Here is a 17,593-nt window from a genome sequence, read left to right on the forward strand (position 1 = left end):
CAGCTCCTAAGATGTCTTTACAAGTGGAAAAGCATTTCTCTAATTAGCTTTTATATCCTTCTGTGGTCCTGGCTGCTAAAAGTCATTTTCAGGTGTCAGCAGGAGATACTCTTGAGGGAGATCAGAGGCACAGAGCACCAGCTCCATCTTTTTCCTATTTCTCTTTTTTTTCTTTCTTCTTCTTTTTTCTATTTGGTTTTTTGAGGTAGGGTCTCTCCCTAGCCTACGTAGTCTCAGGGTGGCCCTGAACTCACTGTGATCCTCCTACCTCAGCCTGGGAGCAAAGGCGTGCACCACCACACTCGGCCTACTTTTATTTTTTCTTTTTTTTAAAATTTTATTTATTTATTTATTTGAGAGCGACAGACACAGAGAGAAAGACAGATAGAGGGAGAGAGAGAGAATGGGCGCGCCAGGGCTTCCAGCCACTGCAAATGAACTCCAGACGCGTGCACCCCCTTGTGCATCTGGCTAACGTGGGACCTGGGGAACCGAGCCTCGAACCGGGGTCCTTAGGCTTCACAGGCAAGCGCTTAACCGCTAAGCCATCTCTCCAGCCCCTACTTTCTTGCCTGTAGACACGTCAATCCAATTCTTATGTCCATCTTCATACACTGTCTCCTGTGTTAGCTATGCCCAAATCCCTCTCCTCTTCAAGAGACAACAACTGCTCATTCATAAGTTGATGGTCTGCCCTAACTCACAATCATCTAATCTTAACTTGGTCACATCTGCAAAGATCCTATTTTTCTTTTTTTGTTTTTTTGAGGTAGGGTCTCAAATTCTAGGCTGACCTAGAATTCACTATGTAGTCTCAGGGTGCCCTTGAACTCACAGCAATCCTCCTACCTCTGCCTCCCAAGTGCTGGGAAAAAGGCGTGAGTCACCATACCCAGCAAAGATCCTATTTTTCAATAAAGTCACAACGATTAGAAGTTAGCTGATTAACATAGTTTTCTGATGGTCATAATTCTACCTACTCTGAGACCCTCCAAAATTCACATCCCTCTCAAGTACAGAATACATCCACTCTATCCCCCCAATTCCAGCATCAACTCCAAGTCTATTATTTCATTTAGGCATCACCTGAACTCAATACAGGTGAGATTCAGTACCACAGACCTTAAGACAACATTCTTTTCCATGTACCAACTTCTAATACCAGAAAACAAGCTATCTGTGTAACATACAGTAATGAGCAAGCATAGAAAAGACAGTTCTGTTCTGAAAAAGGAGAAACAGGAGGAACACAGGTGGTGAGCTGTAGCCCACTTTCCCTTGATGTGACAAAATGCCTGTGAGAAGTCACTTCAAGGAAAAGCTTGTTGTGTTTTTGGAAGACATTTAAGATCTAGCCATAACACTAGATCAAGTACGGAATCAAGTGGGGCAATTCCACCAGACTTGAAGCCCTAGAAATGATTACCTGTGGTACGGAGGCTCTATCTCCTGGGCCTACCAGTTTGGCTGCCCTTTCCCAGTTCTCGGGAACAGTGACATTCCCTCTAGCCCCGATCCCAAGTGCCATGCCCCCTTGGGTTACTGATGGCAGTAAAGGCCCACCAGCCTCTGAGCTGGCCTTGGCAGCCCCACTGTGGTCTCCGCTCTATTCTGAGCGTCATCTTTCTCTTTTCTTAAAGGTAAACACATATTTGAAACCAAGTGCTGCATTGACCCATTTTCTTCTCCTAAGATTCCAGAAGTCTAGCAGCTTTTCTTCATTTCATTCCATTCCTGTCCTTTTCAGTCAAAGTTGCCAGTGTTTCTGCTGAGATGGCCGAATGCATCCAGGATTAATGGAAGCCAGCCAAAATGTTCAAAAAATGAAGAGTTTGAGGCTGGAGAGATGGCATAGTGATTAAGGCGCTTGCCTACGAAGCTTAAGGACCCATGTTCTACTCTCCAGATCCCACGTAAGCCAGATGCTCAAAGGTGAGGCAAGCGCAAGGTCACACATGCCCACTAGGTGGTGCAAGTGTCTGGAGTTAAATTTCAGTGGCTGAGGCGCTGGTGCACCAATTCTCTGTCTGTCTCTCTAAAAAACAATAATAATTTTTTTAAAAAGTGGTAAAAAAAATGCAGAGTTGGGTATGGTGGCACACACCTATAATTCCAGCTCTTAGGAGGTGGAGATAGGAGGCCCATCATGAGTTTGGGGCCAGCCTGGGCTACAGAGTGAGTTATAGGTTCTAGGTTCTAGACAGACCCTACAAAAGAAAGAAAGAAAGAAAGAGAGAGAGAGGGGGGGAAAGAAAGAAAGAAAGAAAGAAAGAAAGAAAGAAAGAAAGAAAGAAAGAAAGAAAGAAAGAAAGAAAGAAAGAGGGACGGGAGGGGAGGGGAGGGGAGGGGAAGGGAGGGGGAGGGAGAGAAGGGAAAGAGAGAGAAGGAAGGAGGAAGGGAGGGAAGGAAAGAAACACTTCAAAGATGATACTCATCCTTAGAAAGAAATGAAATGCTGCAATGTGGCCAAACCTTGAGATTAAGTGAAAGAAGACAAATATGGCATAATTCTATTTATGTGAGAACAAACAGAAGTCAAACTGCTATGGACAGACAGTAGTATGAGGGCTGCTGGGGTTGAGCTGGGAAGAACAGGGAGTTTGTGTCTCATGTGTACAGTGTCACCTGGGGAGCAGGACAGGTACTACAGACACACAGTGAAGGTCATTGTAGTGTTGTGGATTTACCAAATGCCATAGAACCCACACTTAATGTTAAATGGGATCCCATCGTTTTGCTACTGAATGGGATATCTAAACAAGTCATCAGAATTAGTAACAAAACATCACTACTGACCTTGATTTTATATTAAATCATTCAGTTACTTGCGTGTATGTGCATGTGTGCCAGGGTCTGTTGCCACTGCAAAGAGAACATCAGATGCTTGTGCCACTTGAACCCAGGCCTGCAGACTTTCCAAGAGAGCACTGAGGAACCTTTCTACTCCAACCTTGATTTTATTAGTACATAATAATTAAAACTAATACTTTTATTAATGCTTCAATTAAGTATCTTTGAATTGTTTTGGTATAGAATGCCTTTACTAGACAAAGCAATGCTTACCTCCTGAATCTCTTTCTCTAGCAGCTCCACTCTTTCTCGAAGGTGTCTCCTCTCTGTGTCGATAGAAAGGAGCTCCAGTCGCACCGAGCTGCTTTCTCCCTCGGCTTGATGGGCCTTGATCTCCCAGTCTTCCGCACGGTTATGAAGCATCTGGAACCTGTCTAATAGATCCTGGTTTTCTTTTTCCTGTGTAAGCACAAATCAATTATTTCTGAGTCAGTACCTGTCACTGGATCACACATGTCATAGACACATACAAATGCTGGGAGTTTGGTTTTAATTTAGGGTATCTGTGCAGGCACTCTAGTGAGATCTACGGAGAAAAGATAAAGTTAGTAGGTAAGATCTCTGCTCTCAAATGTTTAATATCTGATACCAGAGACAGAATAAGCAACACGAGGAAGTTTAAGCAACCAGCTTTCAATCAAAACTCAGCCCTGTTTGTCACCTTCGTAGCCATCAGGCTTTCCCACCGCGACACCTCGGTGATGTAGTTATGGACCCGACTCTTCATCTCCTCCTTCTCACGCACCGCAGCTTCCAGCTCCATCGAGATTTCCTGAAATCAGCAACCGGGACAAGGATGAGGGGACACAGCATTCATGAATGTCTCGTCCTTGTCAAATAGCTGCTCTAGAATCAGGGGCTAAGAGACAGTAAGAAAAAACGTATCATTTTCACATATTTCTCCTGATTGACCTCAGTTTTGTTGTTTGGTTTGTTTGTTTTTGTTTAAAGGCATGCACCCCCATACCTGGCTATATTTTTATTTATTTATTTGCAGGAAGAGAGGTAGAACAGAGATAGAGAGAATGGGCACACCAGGGTCTCTAGCCGCATGTGCCACTTTGTGCATTTGGCTCAACATGGGTACTGGGGAATGAAACTCAGGTTGTTAACCTTTGGAAGTAAGTGCCTTATTAACCACTCATTCATCTCTCTAGCCCTTGGCTTTTTTTTTTAAGCCCATTTTTTCCCACACAGCTCCCATAGCAGTTCTGACAATGTATCTGACTGTGGAACAGTCACGGTCAGAAGTTGACTTTAAAATATCTGCAATGTGCTTTATGCTGAATAACATTTTTATAAAGTATTTATTTTTATAAAGTAATTTTTTGAAAACATGAAATATTTAAAGCAGAAAAACCATTGATCTTCATGGCATAATCCTACATTGAACCAGCACCAACCACCACCTTCCAGGATCAGCTATTCTGAACATGCATTCATTTCCAGACACATTTCTAAGCCAATGGAAGTGAGAAATAGGAGGAAAATCAGATGTGGGTTGTTAGCACACAAAAGCGTCATCCTGAGAGTGCTGCTGCCGTCCTCACCCAACAGTGACAACAGAATTTCTGACACACAGAATTTCATGCTTTAAGTTTTCTTGCAACAAACCCAAATGATGCCAAGTGTGAGAGCACACACCTGCAGTCTCCCCACCTGGGAGACTGAAGCAGGAGGGCCCGTGTTCAGTGCCAGCCTGGGCTACACGAGGCAACTGTCTCAAAAAAAAAAAAAAAAAAACAAGAAAGAAATGGTGAGAAGAGGACTGGAGGGATGGCTTAGCGGTTAAGGCATTTGCCTGCAGAGCCAAAGGACCTAGGTTTGATCCCCCAGAACCCACGGAAGCCAGATGCACAAGGTGGAACATGCATCTGGAGTTTGTTTGCAATGGCTGGAGGTCCTGATATGCCCATTCTCTCTCCCCCTTCCCCTCTATCTCTCTGTCAAATAAATAACTAAATAAAAATAAAATATTAAAAAAAAGAAATGGCGAGAAGATTGCAGTTGTACCCCTTGGGGAGCCGGTCATAGCAGCATTCAACTATATTACATATATATTACATGTACATATATGAAGTTATTTGCTTATTTGCAAGCAGAGAGAATGGGTGTGCCAGGGCCTCCAGCTTCTGCAAATGAACTGCAAATGCATGCACTGCTTTGTACATCTGGTTTTACATGGGTACTGGGAATAGAAACCGGGTCATTAGGCTTTACAGGCAAGTATCCTAACCACTGACCATTTCCAGCCCCAATAGCAGCATTCTAAACTACAGTTTTTAGTACTTTGACAGATAACATTCTTCTTAAGGAATTATGCTGCTTAGGGTCACACCAGTACATTTTAGAGAAACTATCAGGCACATTCACATTTAGCAAACATACTGTAAGAGTTGCATGCACTGCAGTCATACCTGGTTTTCTCTTGCCACTGTGGCCAGGTCATCTTGTAATCGTCTGTTCTCCTTAAAAGCGATCTCTCGGGACTTTCCTACCTCATCAAGTTCTTTGTGAGCCACATCCAGCTGGCGCTGGAGGCTGCTTATCTCTCGGTCTCGATTAGCCAATGTATCCTTCAGCTGGCTGTCAAATGAGTGGAGTGGTAATAATAACGAAAGCTTTATGGAAAATTTTAGCTCATTTTTAATAAGGTAAAATACTCTGAATTAAATATATAAAGAATGCAAAGAACTTTAACTGCTGCCTGTAAATACTAATTAATTAGGTACAGTAGGTTTTTTTTTTAAATATATCTACCAGTCCTTATATGCAAATGAAGCTTTAAAACAAAAACATTATTTCAAAAGTAAACAGAAGAATTTCAAATGTTAAGAACAAGATGTGGGCTGGAGAGATGGCTTAGCGGTTAAGCACTTGCCTGTGAAGCCTGAGGACCCTGGTTCGAGGCTCGATTCCCCAAGACCCACGTTAGCCAGATGCACAAGGGGGTGCACGCATCTGGAGTACATTTGCAGTGGCTGGAAGCCCTGGTGCGCCCATTCTCTCTCTCTCTCTCTCTCTCTCTCTCTCTCTCTCCTCCTCCTCTCTGTCACTCTCAAATAAGTAAAAATAAACAAAAAATTTTAAAAAGAACCAAATGTGATAGATTCAATGGGCAAATATTAAGTGTTTATATCTACAGTCTTATTTAAAACATAAAGGCATTAATTACTTTGTCCCTAGGTGGCTTACAACTATTCTGCATAGACCAGAAGTAAAATGTAAACATTTTTAAGAATGTTCATGTTCAAGAGTCCAAATTTTGCTACTAATGGAAGGTTTTTTGTTTTGTTTTGTTTTGTTTTTCCAATTTTTCGAGGTAAAATCTCACTGTAGTCCAGGCTGACCTGGAATTCACTATGTAGTCTCAGGGTGGCCTCAAACTCACAGCAATCCACCTACCTCTGCCTCCCGAGTGCTGGGATTAAAGGTGTGTACCACCACACCCGGCTATTAATGGAAGTTTTAATGATTAGGGTCGTCACAATAAAAATGAATTGCAAGCAGACATATAAAAGCATAGGTAGCCACCAGCACTCAGGAGGCTGAAGTAGGAGGATTGTCATGGGTTCAAGGCCACTCTGACACTACATAGTTTATTCCAGATCAGCCTGAGTTAGAGTGAGACCCTACCTCAGAAAAAAAAAAAAGAAGAAAAGAAAAAGAAAGAAAGAAAAGCATAGGTAACAAAACAGAAGTGTGAGGTATAGATGATGGAGGAAGAGAGCAAGTTACAGACTAAGTAAGATGCTAAGAAAAGAATAGCTGTTGTTGGCCTTTTTTTTTCCTATTTCTGGATGGCTAATGAGTTGGTGAAGCCATATTCACTGAAGATTTCTTTACAAGCCGAGCGGCTGTTTACGAATTGCTTACTTCATAGCTAACTCATGCTCTGAGGCGGTGATCTTCATCTGAGTGATGACTTTTTCCTGTAAGAGAAATATAAGATTCCAAGCCTTTTATACAGAACTTTAGGTAGGTCTTTACAGTCCACTGTATCTCTATAGTTCAGTAGAGTTGAATATACAGTTCAACAATATAAACACTGTGATAAGGAAAATGCCAAGTAGGCAGATTTCTATGTTCCAGTGACATTTCACACATTGGTATATTTCTATCCATTAAGTGCCCCAACTGTTTCTTTAAAGTATGCTTTAATGAGATCTAGCTCACATTGTAGAAAAAGAGATGATCACATTGGAAAGATTCAAGTTATTGGGACAAAAATAAATTTAAACATATCTGAAGGTGTGCCTTGAGTATTGGGAATTTATACCTGGGATAAGAACTATGTTTGTGAAGCACACAATAATCTTTTCTGCTTATGTGCTAAAAAACAGCATCTAACCAGAACATACTTTACTAGCCAGGTTTTCCTGCAAGTTTGCAATCTTTTCTGTCTTCTCATCTACTGTCTCCTGGAGAAAGTCTTTCTCCTTGTCGATTACACCAATGGTCTTTTTCATCACATGGGCCTCCTCATTCTGTGAGGTCATTTTCAGCTGCAGTTGCTCTGGAAGGGACAGAGTGGTTGTTAGGCACAGTAAGCTGCGTCGGAGAAGCAGGATTTAAAGCCTTACCTATGTTGCTCTGCAGCGTGGCAATGCGCTCTCGGGCCGACTCAAGCTCGCTCCTTTTGATGGAAAGTCGCTGCTGACAGTCGTCAAGGGACTGCTGCAGCTGCTCGTTCAATGACCTGAAACCAGCAACAATACAAGCGGGTTCTTTATTTTTGCGTTGAAATACTTCGTAAATACGAGGTCTCAGAAACATTGAACATTTCTTACTAAACTTTATCTTATTTCTTATTTTAAGGCTCTTCAGGTATAATCAATGGCATTATATAACTTTTTTTTTCCTTCTATTCACCATTCTTCTTCAAAATGGTCCCATCTTCTTAAAAATAGTATAGCATAAAATCCAATTAATTCTGTTCTCTCTTCTAGAAGCTTCTTGGTAATTTACAGTTCTTGTTTTCCCATTTTCCTGAGCTTCAGGCAAATTTCTTACTTGTTTCTATTTCACCTTGGATTTCTGCAGTAGCCAGTCTGCTGTTTAGTAACCCTTCAGTTACAACTTGCCAATCTCTTCTCAGCTCATCACTATTCCTTCCTTCCTGATCTTAAGGTGTCACCACTTCATGACTGCTTCAGTTTCATAGATACGATGTTTTGTTGACATCAGACCTTTCTCCTAATCCTCACTGTAAATGTCATTTAGACAAAGATTTCCCAGTACTCTTGAGGGCAGCACCTTCTGCTGAGCTTCTTTTTAGGGCACTGTGTAGTCCAGAAGAAACCTTACACGGAAGCTTTCCCTTTTCTGAGTCTTATGTATTTGAACTTGGTAAATGGCCAGCCAACATCCCACTATCCCGAGTGTAGACTGTGGATCACTGTATCTCACTTTTATCTCCACATAAGTCACTTTTTTGATTTATGTAAGTAATGTTTCTTAACTTTGCCTCTGTGCTCTGCACTGCTTATCATCTGTCCCAAGGCTTCAAATCCACATTGCTTACTGCACCCAATTAGCCTCCTAAAATGCACTCTATATCCGGGTGCCCCACCCCTTGGTTAAACATTTATCTCTAAATCAGAAAAGGTTAAAAACAGAACCTAAAACATTCAGAATTTATATTCCTTTAAAAGAGACAAGAAGAAAACTAGCATGTAGCAAAAGATCTTAAAATTTTCAGCATTCCTACTCAAAGGTTACGAGGCATCTGAAGTACTGGGATGGACTTTAAAAGGAGCTAGGTTCAAAATCTTGCCTAATAGCATGTTAATCTGTGAAAGTTCCAAAAATACATATGTCCCAAGTCTACCCAGATTTATTCAGTAAACCAGTACAGCTAAGGATTAACCCTACACATTCACACTTCTCAAGAGCTCCCAGGTGCCTGTGCCACTAAGTCAGCCTCAGAAACTACTTACTACTCAAAGGCACAGTCCAAAATGCCATGGTAAGGAACCTTCCATAAACGGAAGCGCGTCCCAGACAGTGACAACAAAAGCTTCAGTAACTCACCTCAGAGAGTTCACCTCTGTTTTCTGATGACACGAGTCACCAGCCACATGGCTGAGTTTCTGAGCTTGGAGTGCTGCTTTGTTCTCCAATGACTCTATCGTCTCTTTCATCACTAATATTTTAGATTTCAATTCATATTTCTCACTTTCAAGCTATAATTTAAATTTAATAAAGCAATAGGAATATATGTTAAAGTCTTAATTTTATTTTTCATAGGTGCTCTGACAATATTTCTGGAAGATAACTAAGGAAATAAGTTATAGTAAAAATTTTAATGTTATGTATAAGCTAAGGTCCTACACATCAGAATGGGCATAAACATTTACCTCTCCTCACTGACATGGAAGTGAGACATAAAAACAAAAACATGAGAGAAAAGAGTATATCTACAGCAATAATGAAACAGGAAGGAAAACCTTAGCAGAATGAAAAATTGGAGAAACTTTAAAAAAACAGTAAGAAGGCAGGAATTAAGCAAAAGCCAGAGCTAAAAAATATTAGAGCTATAAAATGGGCAAAAATTAGAAGGGAAAAAATTCCTGAAAGGCATAAACTAGACCCTGACTTGATGTGAAGCCTGATGTTTCTCTGCAAATCAACATAATACTATGAATGTATGAAAATGTCCCTCAAATAATTGTAATCCAATGACATTCCAGTAAACATCTGAACTGAACCTCTTTTAAAAGGATGGTAGCTTATTTTTATGTTAAAATTCAAACAAACCAGAAAGCTTCTGTAATTAAAACATGGATTTGACGTGGGAACAGACAAGCAAACACACCCATCTTTCACAAAGAGGAGGACATGTACAATACAAAGAATCAAACAAAAGGAAGAGCTGTGCATCTATCATGTGGATTAAAATGCGACCTGACCTTTGGTAGGCAATCCTCAGTTTCATCCTCTACTTCCTGCCCCACAGAACCCACCACCCTGCGTCTCTTTTCTTGCTTTCGTTTTGCTTCTGAGCTGGGGTCTTGTGCTGCCCGAACTCCCGTGCTCAGGCTTTCCTGCCTCAGCCTCCCCAGGAGCGGGCACTGCAGATGCTGCCACAGCATCAGGCTTCTCACTTCCTTAGCACCACCTTCCTGTTACCTCCTAGGCAAGGTGCTGCTTGTCTCTGAACTGCACACAGTGGAATCGTACTACACGCTTTCTTCAGCAATCTGCTCTTTTGGTGCAACATGTGCCTGTAAAATTCACACATGCTGTTCATTCATGTTTGCTACTCAATAATGCGCCACTGTATGAATTTCCATCACATGCCATTAGAACACATTTTAGGCTTTGTGGGGCCTACAGCTTGTCACCATCACCCCAGTGAAGCTCCAAAATGGGCAGACAACACAGACAGAAATGGGTGAGTCAGTATCTGATTGTAACTCAATTCATGAAATCAGCATGGAGAGGGCATGTGGACCCACACCACCGACCATACCTTTCTAGAAATGGAACCTTGGACTCGAGAGCATGTGGTTGCTATAATCATGCCTGTTATATTAGGACATGAAATGTCCCCCACAAGCTCAGGGACTGAAGGCTTGCATCCCAGCTGGCAGTATTTAGGAGAGGGTGGAAGCTTTAGGAAGTAGGTCGCTGACGACACTGCTTGGAGGATGTACTTTCTCCTCATTTTCCGCTTGCTGGCTGCCCTGCTGTGAGCTTCACTAGGCCTCCGTCTGGACCTGCAGCCATGACAGAACTGAGCATGGACTGAACCTCTGAAACCACGAGCCCAGTGGACCTTCCCTCCTCTAAGCTGCTCTTCTCAGGAGGTGAGAGGCTGAGACCATGCCAACTGATGGACAAAGTACCAACTGCACTGCGGGACGTACAGATGTTTGGTACTGGTCACAATTTCTTAATTTCCGATGACCTACCTGATGGACGTAAAATGATTTAATGTGGTGTAAGTTTGGGTCTCCCCTGTTACTGAGGTAGAAAACATGTTCTGCTTGTTTTCCGGTACTGGAGGCTGAACGCGACAGGCGAGCACTCTTCCACACATCCCAGCCTGTTTTACTTTCTTGGATGGACTCTCACGGGGTTGTTCACGCTGCCCTCACATTACTCCCTCACACAGGCAGGGCTTGAACTTAGGATCCTGCTTCAGCCTCTCGACTATCTGGGATTACAGACCTGGGCCACAAGGCCCAGCTAGAACATTTGTATTTATGAACACTTTGAAATTCTTCTTCCATGAGGAATAGTTATACATATGTAGAATTTGGCGGTGGCGGGGGAGTGATTACATGAGTAGCAAGTTCTTCTGTAAATTAGTGATTTGTCTGTCCAATTTACTGTTATTAGACAAACAAGGGTGCCTGTGAAGGCAACCCCTGCTTATCTAGACTTCCTCTAAGCACTCACTCACACATGCTTATGTGTGGCTCAGTAGCACATGCTCTGGCCCCAGCCACCTGGCAGCTATGTGACCTTGGGTAGGGTTCCCTTCTGTCTCAGTTTCCTTATCTGTGAAATGAGGGTAACAGTAATAATCACTTCACAGCTGTCGTGAGAATAATATATCTAAAATGTTGAGAATGATGTCCCATATAGCAAATGCTGTAAGTGACTGCTCTCAGGCTAAGATTGTCTCCTGCATATCTTTAAAAACTATACCATTGAAAATTCAAAGCTGTAAATAATCTTTTTGTTGTGTGTGTAGTGTGTGCACGTGTGTAAGAGTGCTTACACGTGTGAGGTGCATGTGCACTGGATGTGCTATCGAGGCCAGGGTGCACATCAGAGGTCTTCCTCGCTCTCTGCCTTGTTTACGGAGGCGGCCTCAGTGGAGCTCAGTGCTTGCCAATGCAGCTAGTGCGCCTCTCCCCGGGGCACCCCCAACGCGCCCCCACCTCTTGAGCGCTGCAATTACGGACGGGCTGCTCTGGGTGCCTGGCCTTTACAGGTGCTGGGTACCTGAGCTCGGGTCCTCCCACTTCACGACAAGCTTCACCAACCTTCCATGCTCCCCTGTCACGTGGGGCTGCCTCTTGAAAGCGGAGGCCAAAAATAAACCTTTCCTTCCTCAAGCTAATTCTGGTCCTGTGTTTTGTTCCAGCACTGAGACAGTAACTCATAGAGCAAGGAAATTAAGTCAACTTGGATGTCCATCAACAGATTAATGGATAATGAAAATGTGGTACATATACAATGGAATTTTTCTCAGCCATAAAGAAAAATGAAATTATAAAATTCATAGGAAAATGGATAGAAGTAGAAAATACTGTATGAAGTGAGGTAACCTAGGCTCAGAAAGACAAATACTGCTTGTCTTGACCATATGTAGATCCTAGCTTACAATTGTTAAATATGTATATTTAAGTGGAGTTGAGTGGATAAAGGCTATTAAACTAGAAAGGGGCCCATCAAAGGGGGAAAAGAGGCCTTAAGGAGCAGAATATGCCAGGCGTGGTGGTGCACACCTTTAATCCCAGCACTCGGGAAGCAGAGGTAGTAGCATGGCTGCGAGTTCGAGGCCACCCTGAGACTACATAGTGAATTCCAGGTCAGACTGGACTGGAGCGAGACCCTACCTTGAAAACCCACCACCAATATAACAACAAAAAAGCAGAATGGAAGGACGACAGAATAACACACGTGGCAGGAAAGTGGAAAGAAGGACCGGGGGTAGAGCGGCACAGGAGGGAAGTGGGGACAGTGAGAGGGAAGGCAGGTGGAAAGAAAATCAAAACACAGCGTGCGTATCAATGTCATAAAGAAACGTGTTACTGGGGCTGGAGAGATGGCTTAGTGGTTAAGCGCTTGCCTGTGAAGCCTAAGGACCCTGGTTTGAGGCTCGATTCCCCAGGTCCCACGTTAGCCAGATGCACGGGGGTGCATGTGTCGAGTTCGTTTGCAGAGGCTGGAGGCCCTGGCGCGCCCATTCTCTCTCTCTCTCTCTCTCTCCCTCTCTTCCTCTTCCTCTGTCTGTCGCTCTCAAATAAATAAATAGATACATTAATTAGAAAAGAAACGTGGTACTGGATCTTTCTCTACTGCCTCTGTCTCTTTCTGTCCTACAAGAAGCTCCTCCACCACCTCTTCCCACTACTGTGATGTTCTGCCACAGCATCCTGGTAAAGTGGCTTCTGGGACTATGAACCAAGATAAAAATCACACCTTTAAAAATTTTTTATTATTCATTTGCAAGGAAAGAGAGAAATAGTGAGAATATGAATGGGCACACCAGGGCTTCTTGCCACTGCAAATGAACTCCAAGTGCATGTACCACCTTGTGCATCTGGCTTTATGTGGGTATTGTGGAATGGAACCCAGGCCATCAGACTTTGCAAGTAAGGGTCTTTAACCACTGAGCCATCTCTCCAGCCCCATACCTTTTTTTGTTAAAAGTTGCTTCTCTTGGGTACTTGGTCACAGTAATAAGAAAAGTAACTAATGCAAAAGTTCTGACCCCTACGAGATAAGAGGCAAGTGAGGTGAACTTTACAAGTGCTCCAACTTACTGCCTACAAGTTTTCTAGGTTGTGGCATCAGAAAAGGAACCCAGTGGAACCTAGGTTCAGATGATAGGACTGTGAGTGAAGGGAAGCCAAGACAGCTAGAGTGTGCAGGGCAGATGCTGGAGGAAACTGTACAGAGATCTGGGAAGGGAGCCTTCAGCTGAGCAGAGCTCACAGAGAGCTAACCAAAGCCAAGGAGGAACACGGAGCAGTAGAAGGACGATGTTCCAGGTCCACACAGGCCTGAGAATAGCTCTTGTTTGCATTAGCCATCCACAACATCAGAATGAACACAGCAACAGGTAGTATAGTCCCAAGTGTAGAAGAAAATCAGTGCAAGACTAAATGCTATGCTGCTTCCTTCTTCCACCAAACGTGTGGTCGCAAAGTACCAGGCTGCTTCCCATACAGATAACTGCATCCAGCAGGTGCTCAAGAGCCAACCATGTAAGGCATGGAGTCCAACTCAGGCAGAGTACCGGCCTCACACGTACAAGGCTCAGAGTTTGTCCTCAATACCTGAGAGCAAAAATAACAAACCTGCGCTGGCTAGCAACCAAGAGGGCAAGCGAAGGTCCCACTGCCTGACATCCAATCTAAAATTACCAGGCATGCAAAAGAAGCTGGACACACAATCCACAATGGGAGAGAAAAAAATCAGCTACCTGGGAGTATAGAATGTGAAGAGTTTTTTAAGTTAAGAGACAGTAACAAAAATTAGGAAAAAGGCAATAAAATATGGTACACTGACTTACGTAGCAGTTACACTGTATAAGGTATTGTGGGCTAGCGATTCTTTCACGTGCGTGGGATGACATACATATTTAATCATGAGCTACCTAATATAAGGCACTTGAACATCCTCCGAGCTGTACCTGAGCTGGTCTAGCCACCTCCCACACATACAGAGGGATGAGCATAATGAGGGGCGACAGAGAGTTTTACTTTCTACTCTGTCTACATTCCACAATCGTTTTACGAGACTAAAACCAAAGCAATCATAGCTAACAGCCAGGTAGCAGTCTAAGTTCTTTTACTTACTTATTTTTATTGCATATGTATATAATGTGTTTTTTATTTTATTTATTTGAGAGCAACAGACAGAGAGAGAGAGAGAAAGAGGCAGAGAGAAAAAAAAGAGAGAGAGAATGGGTGCACCAGGGCCTCCAGCCACTGCAAACAAACTCCGGATGCATGTGCCACCTTGTGCATCTGGTTTACACGGATCCTGGGGAATTGAGCCTCAAACTGGGGTCCTTACGCTTCACAGGCAAGCGCTTAACCATTAAGCCATCTCTCCAGCCCCTATAATGTGTTTTGATCACCAATGCTTCCCATAAACTTCTTTTGTCCGCTCTAAGTTCTTTGTATATATTCTTTCTTTGTGTGTGTGTATATGTGTATGCATGTGTGGGGCCTGTTTGTATGTGTGTGGGCACATGTGTGTACATGCATGTGAAGGTCTACATCAGCAGTCTTCCTCAATCACAGTCCATATTAATTTTTTGAAACAGGGTCTCTCACTGAATCTGGAGCCCACCTCTTTAGCTCTATGTCCAGCTTTTACATGAGTGCTGGGATCTGAACTAGGGTCCTCACACTTGTACAACAGGTACTTTACCAATTGAGCCAACTCCCCTGCCCTCTTCACATGTATTCTTTCCTTTTTTTTTTTTTTTTTTTTTAAGTTTTTCGAGGTAGGGTCTCACTCTAGCCAGGCTGACCTGGAATTCACTACGTAGTCACAGGCTGGCCTAGAATTCATGGAGGTCCTCTTACCTCTGCCTACTAAATGTTGGGACTAAAGGTGTGCGCCACCACATACGGCTCTTTCAAATGTATTCTTAACCCATTTACTTTTCATAAAAACCCTAACAAATACTAGCAATATTCCAACTTTGTATGAAGAAATTGGGTGACATATAGCTAAAGTAATTTGCCTATAGGTAAGTGGTGGCAGATGGATTTGAACCCAAGTACTCAGCCTTCACAGTTCACACATGTGTTGAATATTATAAGTTTACATACATACACTGTATTAAAAGCATAACTGGCTCATTCATCCATTCATTAATATAATACAATATGCCCAAAATCCTTTGATAAACTACCTGATGGTTGACGTATGTCAAGTGTTCAATAGTTTTCTCTAATTCTGATTTTCCAACAATACTCATCTCCTGGATATTCTGAAAAAGAATTTTGTAGAAAATGTTCATTTACATCAGATAATAAAATAAAATCACCAAAGGAAAAAAGTCTACAGTGCTTTGTCATTTTATAAGACACAAAAATGTTTTAGAAAATCATTACATGTTTCACAAAAACAATGCATTTGCTTAAAAGAGAAAACGCACAATAGGTTCTGATCTTTTACATTCACTACCTCTACATGGGACACAGAAGAAGACAGGTGATATGGATTCATTTATAAAGACTTACACAGATCATTCCACATTAGCACAAGTATGAAAGGTAAAAAACATTGCAGTAAGTAACAGGCTCAGAAATATGCTTTCAAGGGAGAAGATGTAAGGATGATTCTCCATTTCATTTTTTGCATGCAGGTTTAAAAAAAAATATTATTTATTTGAGAGTGAGACAGAAAGAAAGAGAGAGAAAGAATTGGCACACCAGGGCCTCCAGCTGCTGCAAATGAACTGCAGACACAAGTGCCACCTTGTGCACCTGGTTAAGTGGGTCCTGGAGACTTGAACCTCAGTCCTTCAGCCTTGCAGGCAAGCGCCTTAACCACTAAACGATTCCTCCAGCCCCTCATTTCTCAATAGTACTGACGATAAAACCCAAGACCTCATGCATGTTAAGCAACAGCTCTACCCCTGAGCTCTGTTTGAGATATAAGGAAAATAAGGTACAAGGAAGAAAATACAGGATCAGAAAGACATAGGAAACAGACCACAAGATCACACAAAATCCTGGTTTTTAGACTAGCCTGGCTAACAATATATAAGTAAGGGCTAGCTTTTGGCTAGGTACTACTGCTGTGTATAGGACAAGCAGTATAACATTCATGGTGTTTCTCTGGTTAGACCCATATTCTATCCAAGCTATTTACTTAAAACTACATCTCATTTATGGGTTATACATTTGGTTAAAAGAAATACTGCTGTTTTATTCACTTATTCATTCAAACACTGTTAATATATACTCTATACCAAGTACCAAGCACAGTGTTAGGAATACAGCAGTAAATATTCTCTAACTTCATAACTTATATACAGTCTAGTAGGAAAGACAGATCTTAAGCAAGAGATTAGGGCTGGAGAGATGGTTTAGCGGTTAAGCGCTTGCCTGTGAAGCCTAAGGACCCCGGTTCGAGGCTCGGTTCCCCAGATCCCACGTTAGCCAGATGCACAAGGGGGCGCACGCGTCTGGAGTTCGTTTGCAGAGGCTGGAAGCCCTGGCGCGCCCATTCTCTCTCTCTCCCTCTATCTGTCTTTCTCTCTGTGTCTATCACTCTCAAATAAATAAATAAAAAGAGATTAAACATGTTGGGCAGGTGCTATTATGAGCTACACCCCAACTCCTTCATACACAGTTACTTTGTACTGGCTTGGAGTACTCTGTGGTATATATGGATAGTTTCTTGACCATCACTTGACTAGAATTATGTTTTCTTCCTGATTTTTAACACTGATTAAGAGAGTGGATATAAATTTTCTCCACCATGTAGTATTTGCTTAAAAATAATATTCAATTATGTCAGTAAATACCAAAGTTTGGGTCCTCAGGACAAGTGTATATTTAATTGTATAAGGAACTAGTTGATTGTTTTTATAAAGCTAAAAATTGGGGGGCTGGGCTGATGGCTCACTTGGTAAAGTGTTTGCCGTACAAGCATGAAGATCCAGGTTCAGATCTCTAGATGCCACGTAAGAGAAAAGGCTGGGCAAGGTGGTACACACGTGTCATTGCAGCACTGAAGTACGGACACAGAAGGATCCCAAGGGCTTGTTGGGAACCTTCGCTTGTCTAGACAAACTGGCGAGTTCTGTGTTCAATGCAAGACCCTGTCCCAAAAATTAAGGTGAAGTTAAGGAAAACACTGATGTCAACCTCTGGCCTCCATTCTCACGTGCTTACACATACATATGCACACACACACATACACACACACACACACACAGAGAGAGAGAGAGAGAGAGAGAGACAAACAGACACACAGACACACACAGACACACAGACACACACACACACACACACACACACACACTAAGAGA

General features: G+C 42.5%; 1 protein-coding gene across 2 annotated transcripts in view; it reads right to left on the reverse strand.

The window, feature by feature from the left end:
- Cep135 (centrosomal protein 135) overlaps positions 1–17,593 on the reverse strand; it is a 69,522-nt gene that overhangs the window by 15,662 nt on the left and 36,267 nt on the right. For both annotated transcript variants that reach the window (XM_004665342.2, XM_045130274.1), the window contains exons 14-21: positions 15,464–15,541; positions 8,884–9,035; positions 7,434–7,549; positions 7,212–7,366; positions 6,727–6,782; positions 5,268–5,436; positions 3,512–3,622; positions 3,064–3,249 (exon numbers count right to left, since the gene is read on the reverse strand). In XM_004665342.2, coding sequence (XP_004665399.2) covers positions 3,064–3,249; positions 3,512–3,622; positions 5,268–5,436; positions 6,727–6,782; positions 7,212–7,366; positions 7,434–7,549; positions 8,884–9,035; positions 15,464–15,541 — 1,023 coding nt within the window. The remainder of the gene's footprint in view (positions 1–3,063; positions 3,250–3,511; positions 3,623–5,267; positions 5,437–6,726; positions 6,783–7,211; positions 7,367–7,433; positions 7,550–8,883; positions 9,036–15,463; positions 15,542–17,593) is intronic.

This window comes from Jaculus jaculus, chromosome 11, assembly GCF_020740685.1.
Source record: "Jaculus jaculus isolate mJacJac1 chromosome 11, mJacJac1.mat.Y.cur, whole genome shotgun sequence".
Taxonomy (NCBI): Eukaryota; Metazoa; Chordata; class Mammalia; order Rodentia; family Dipodidae; genus Jaculus; species Jaculus jaculus.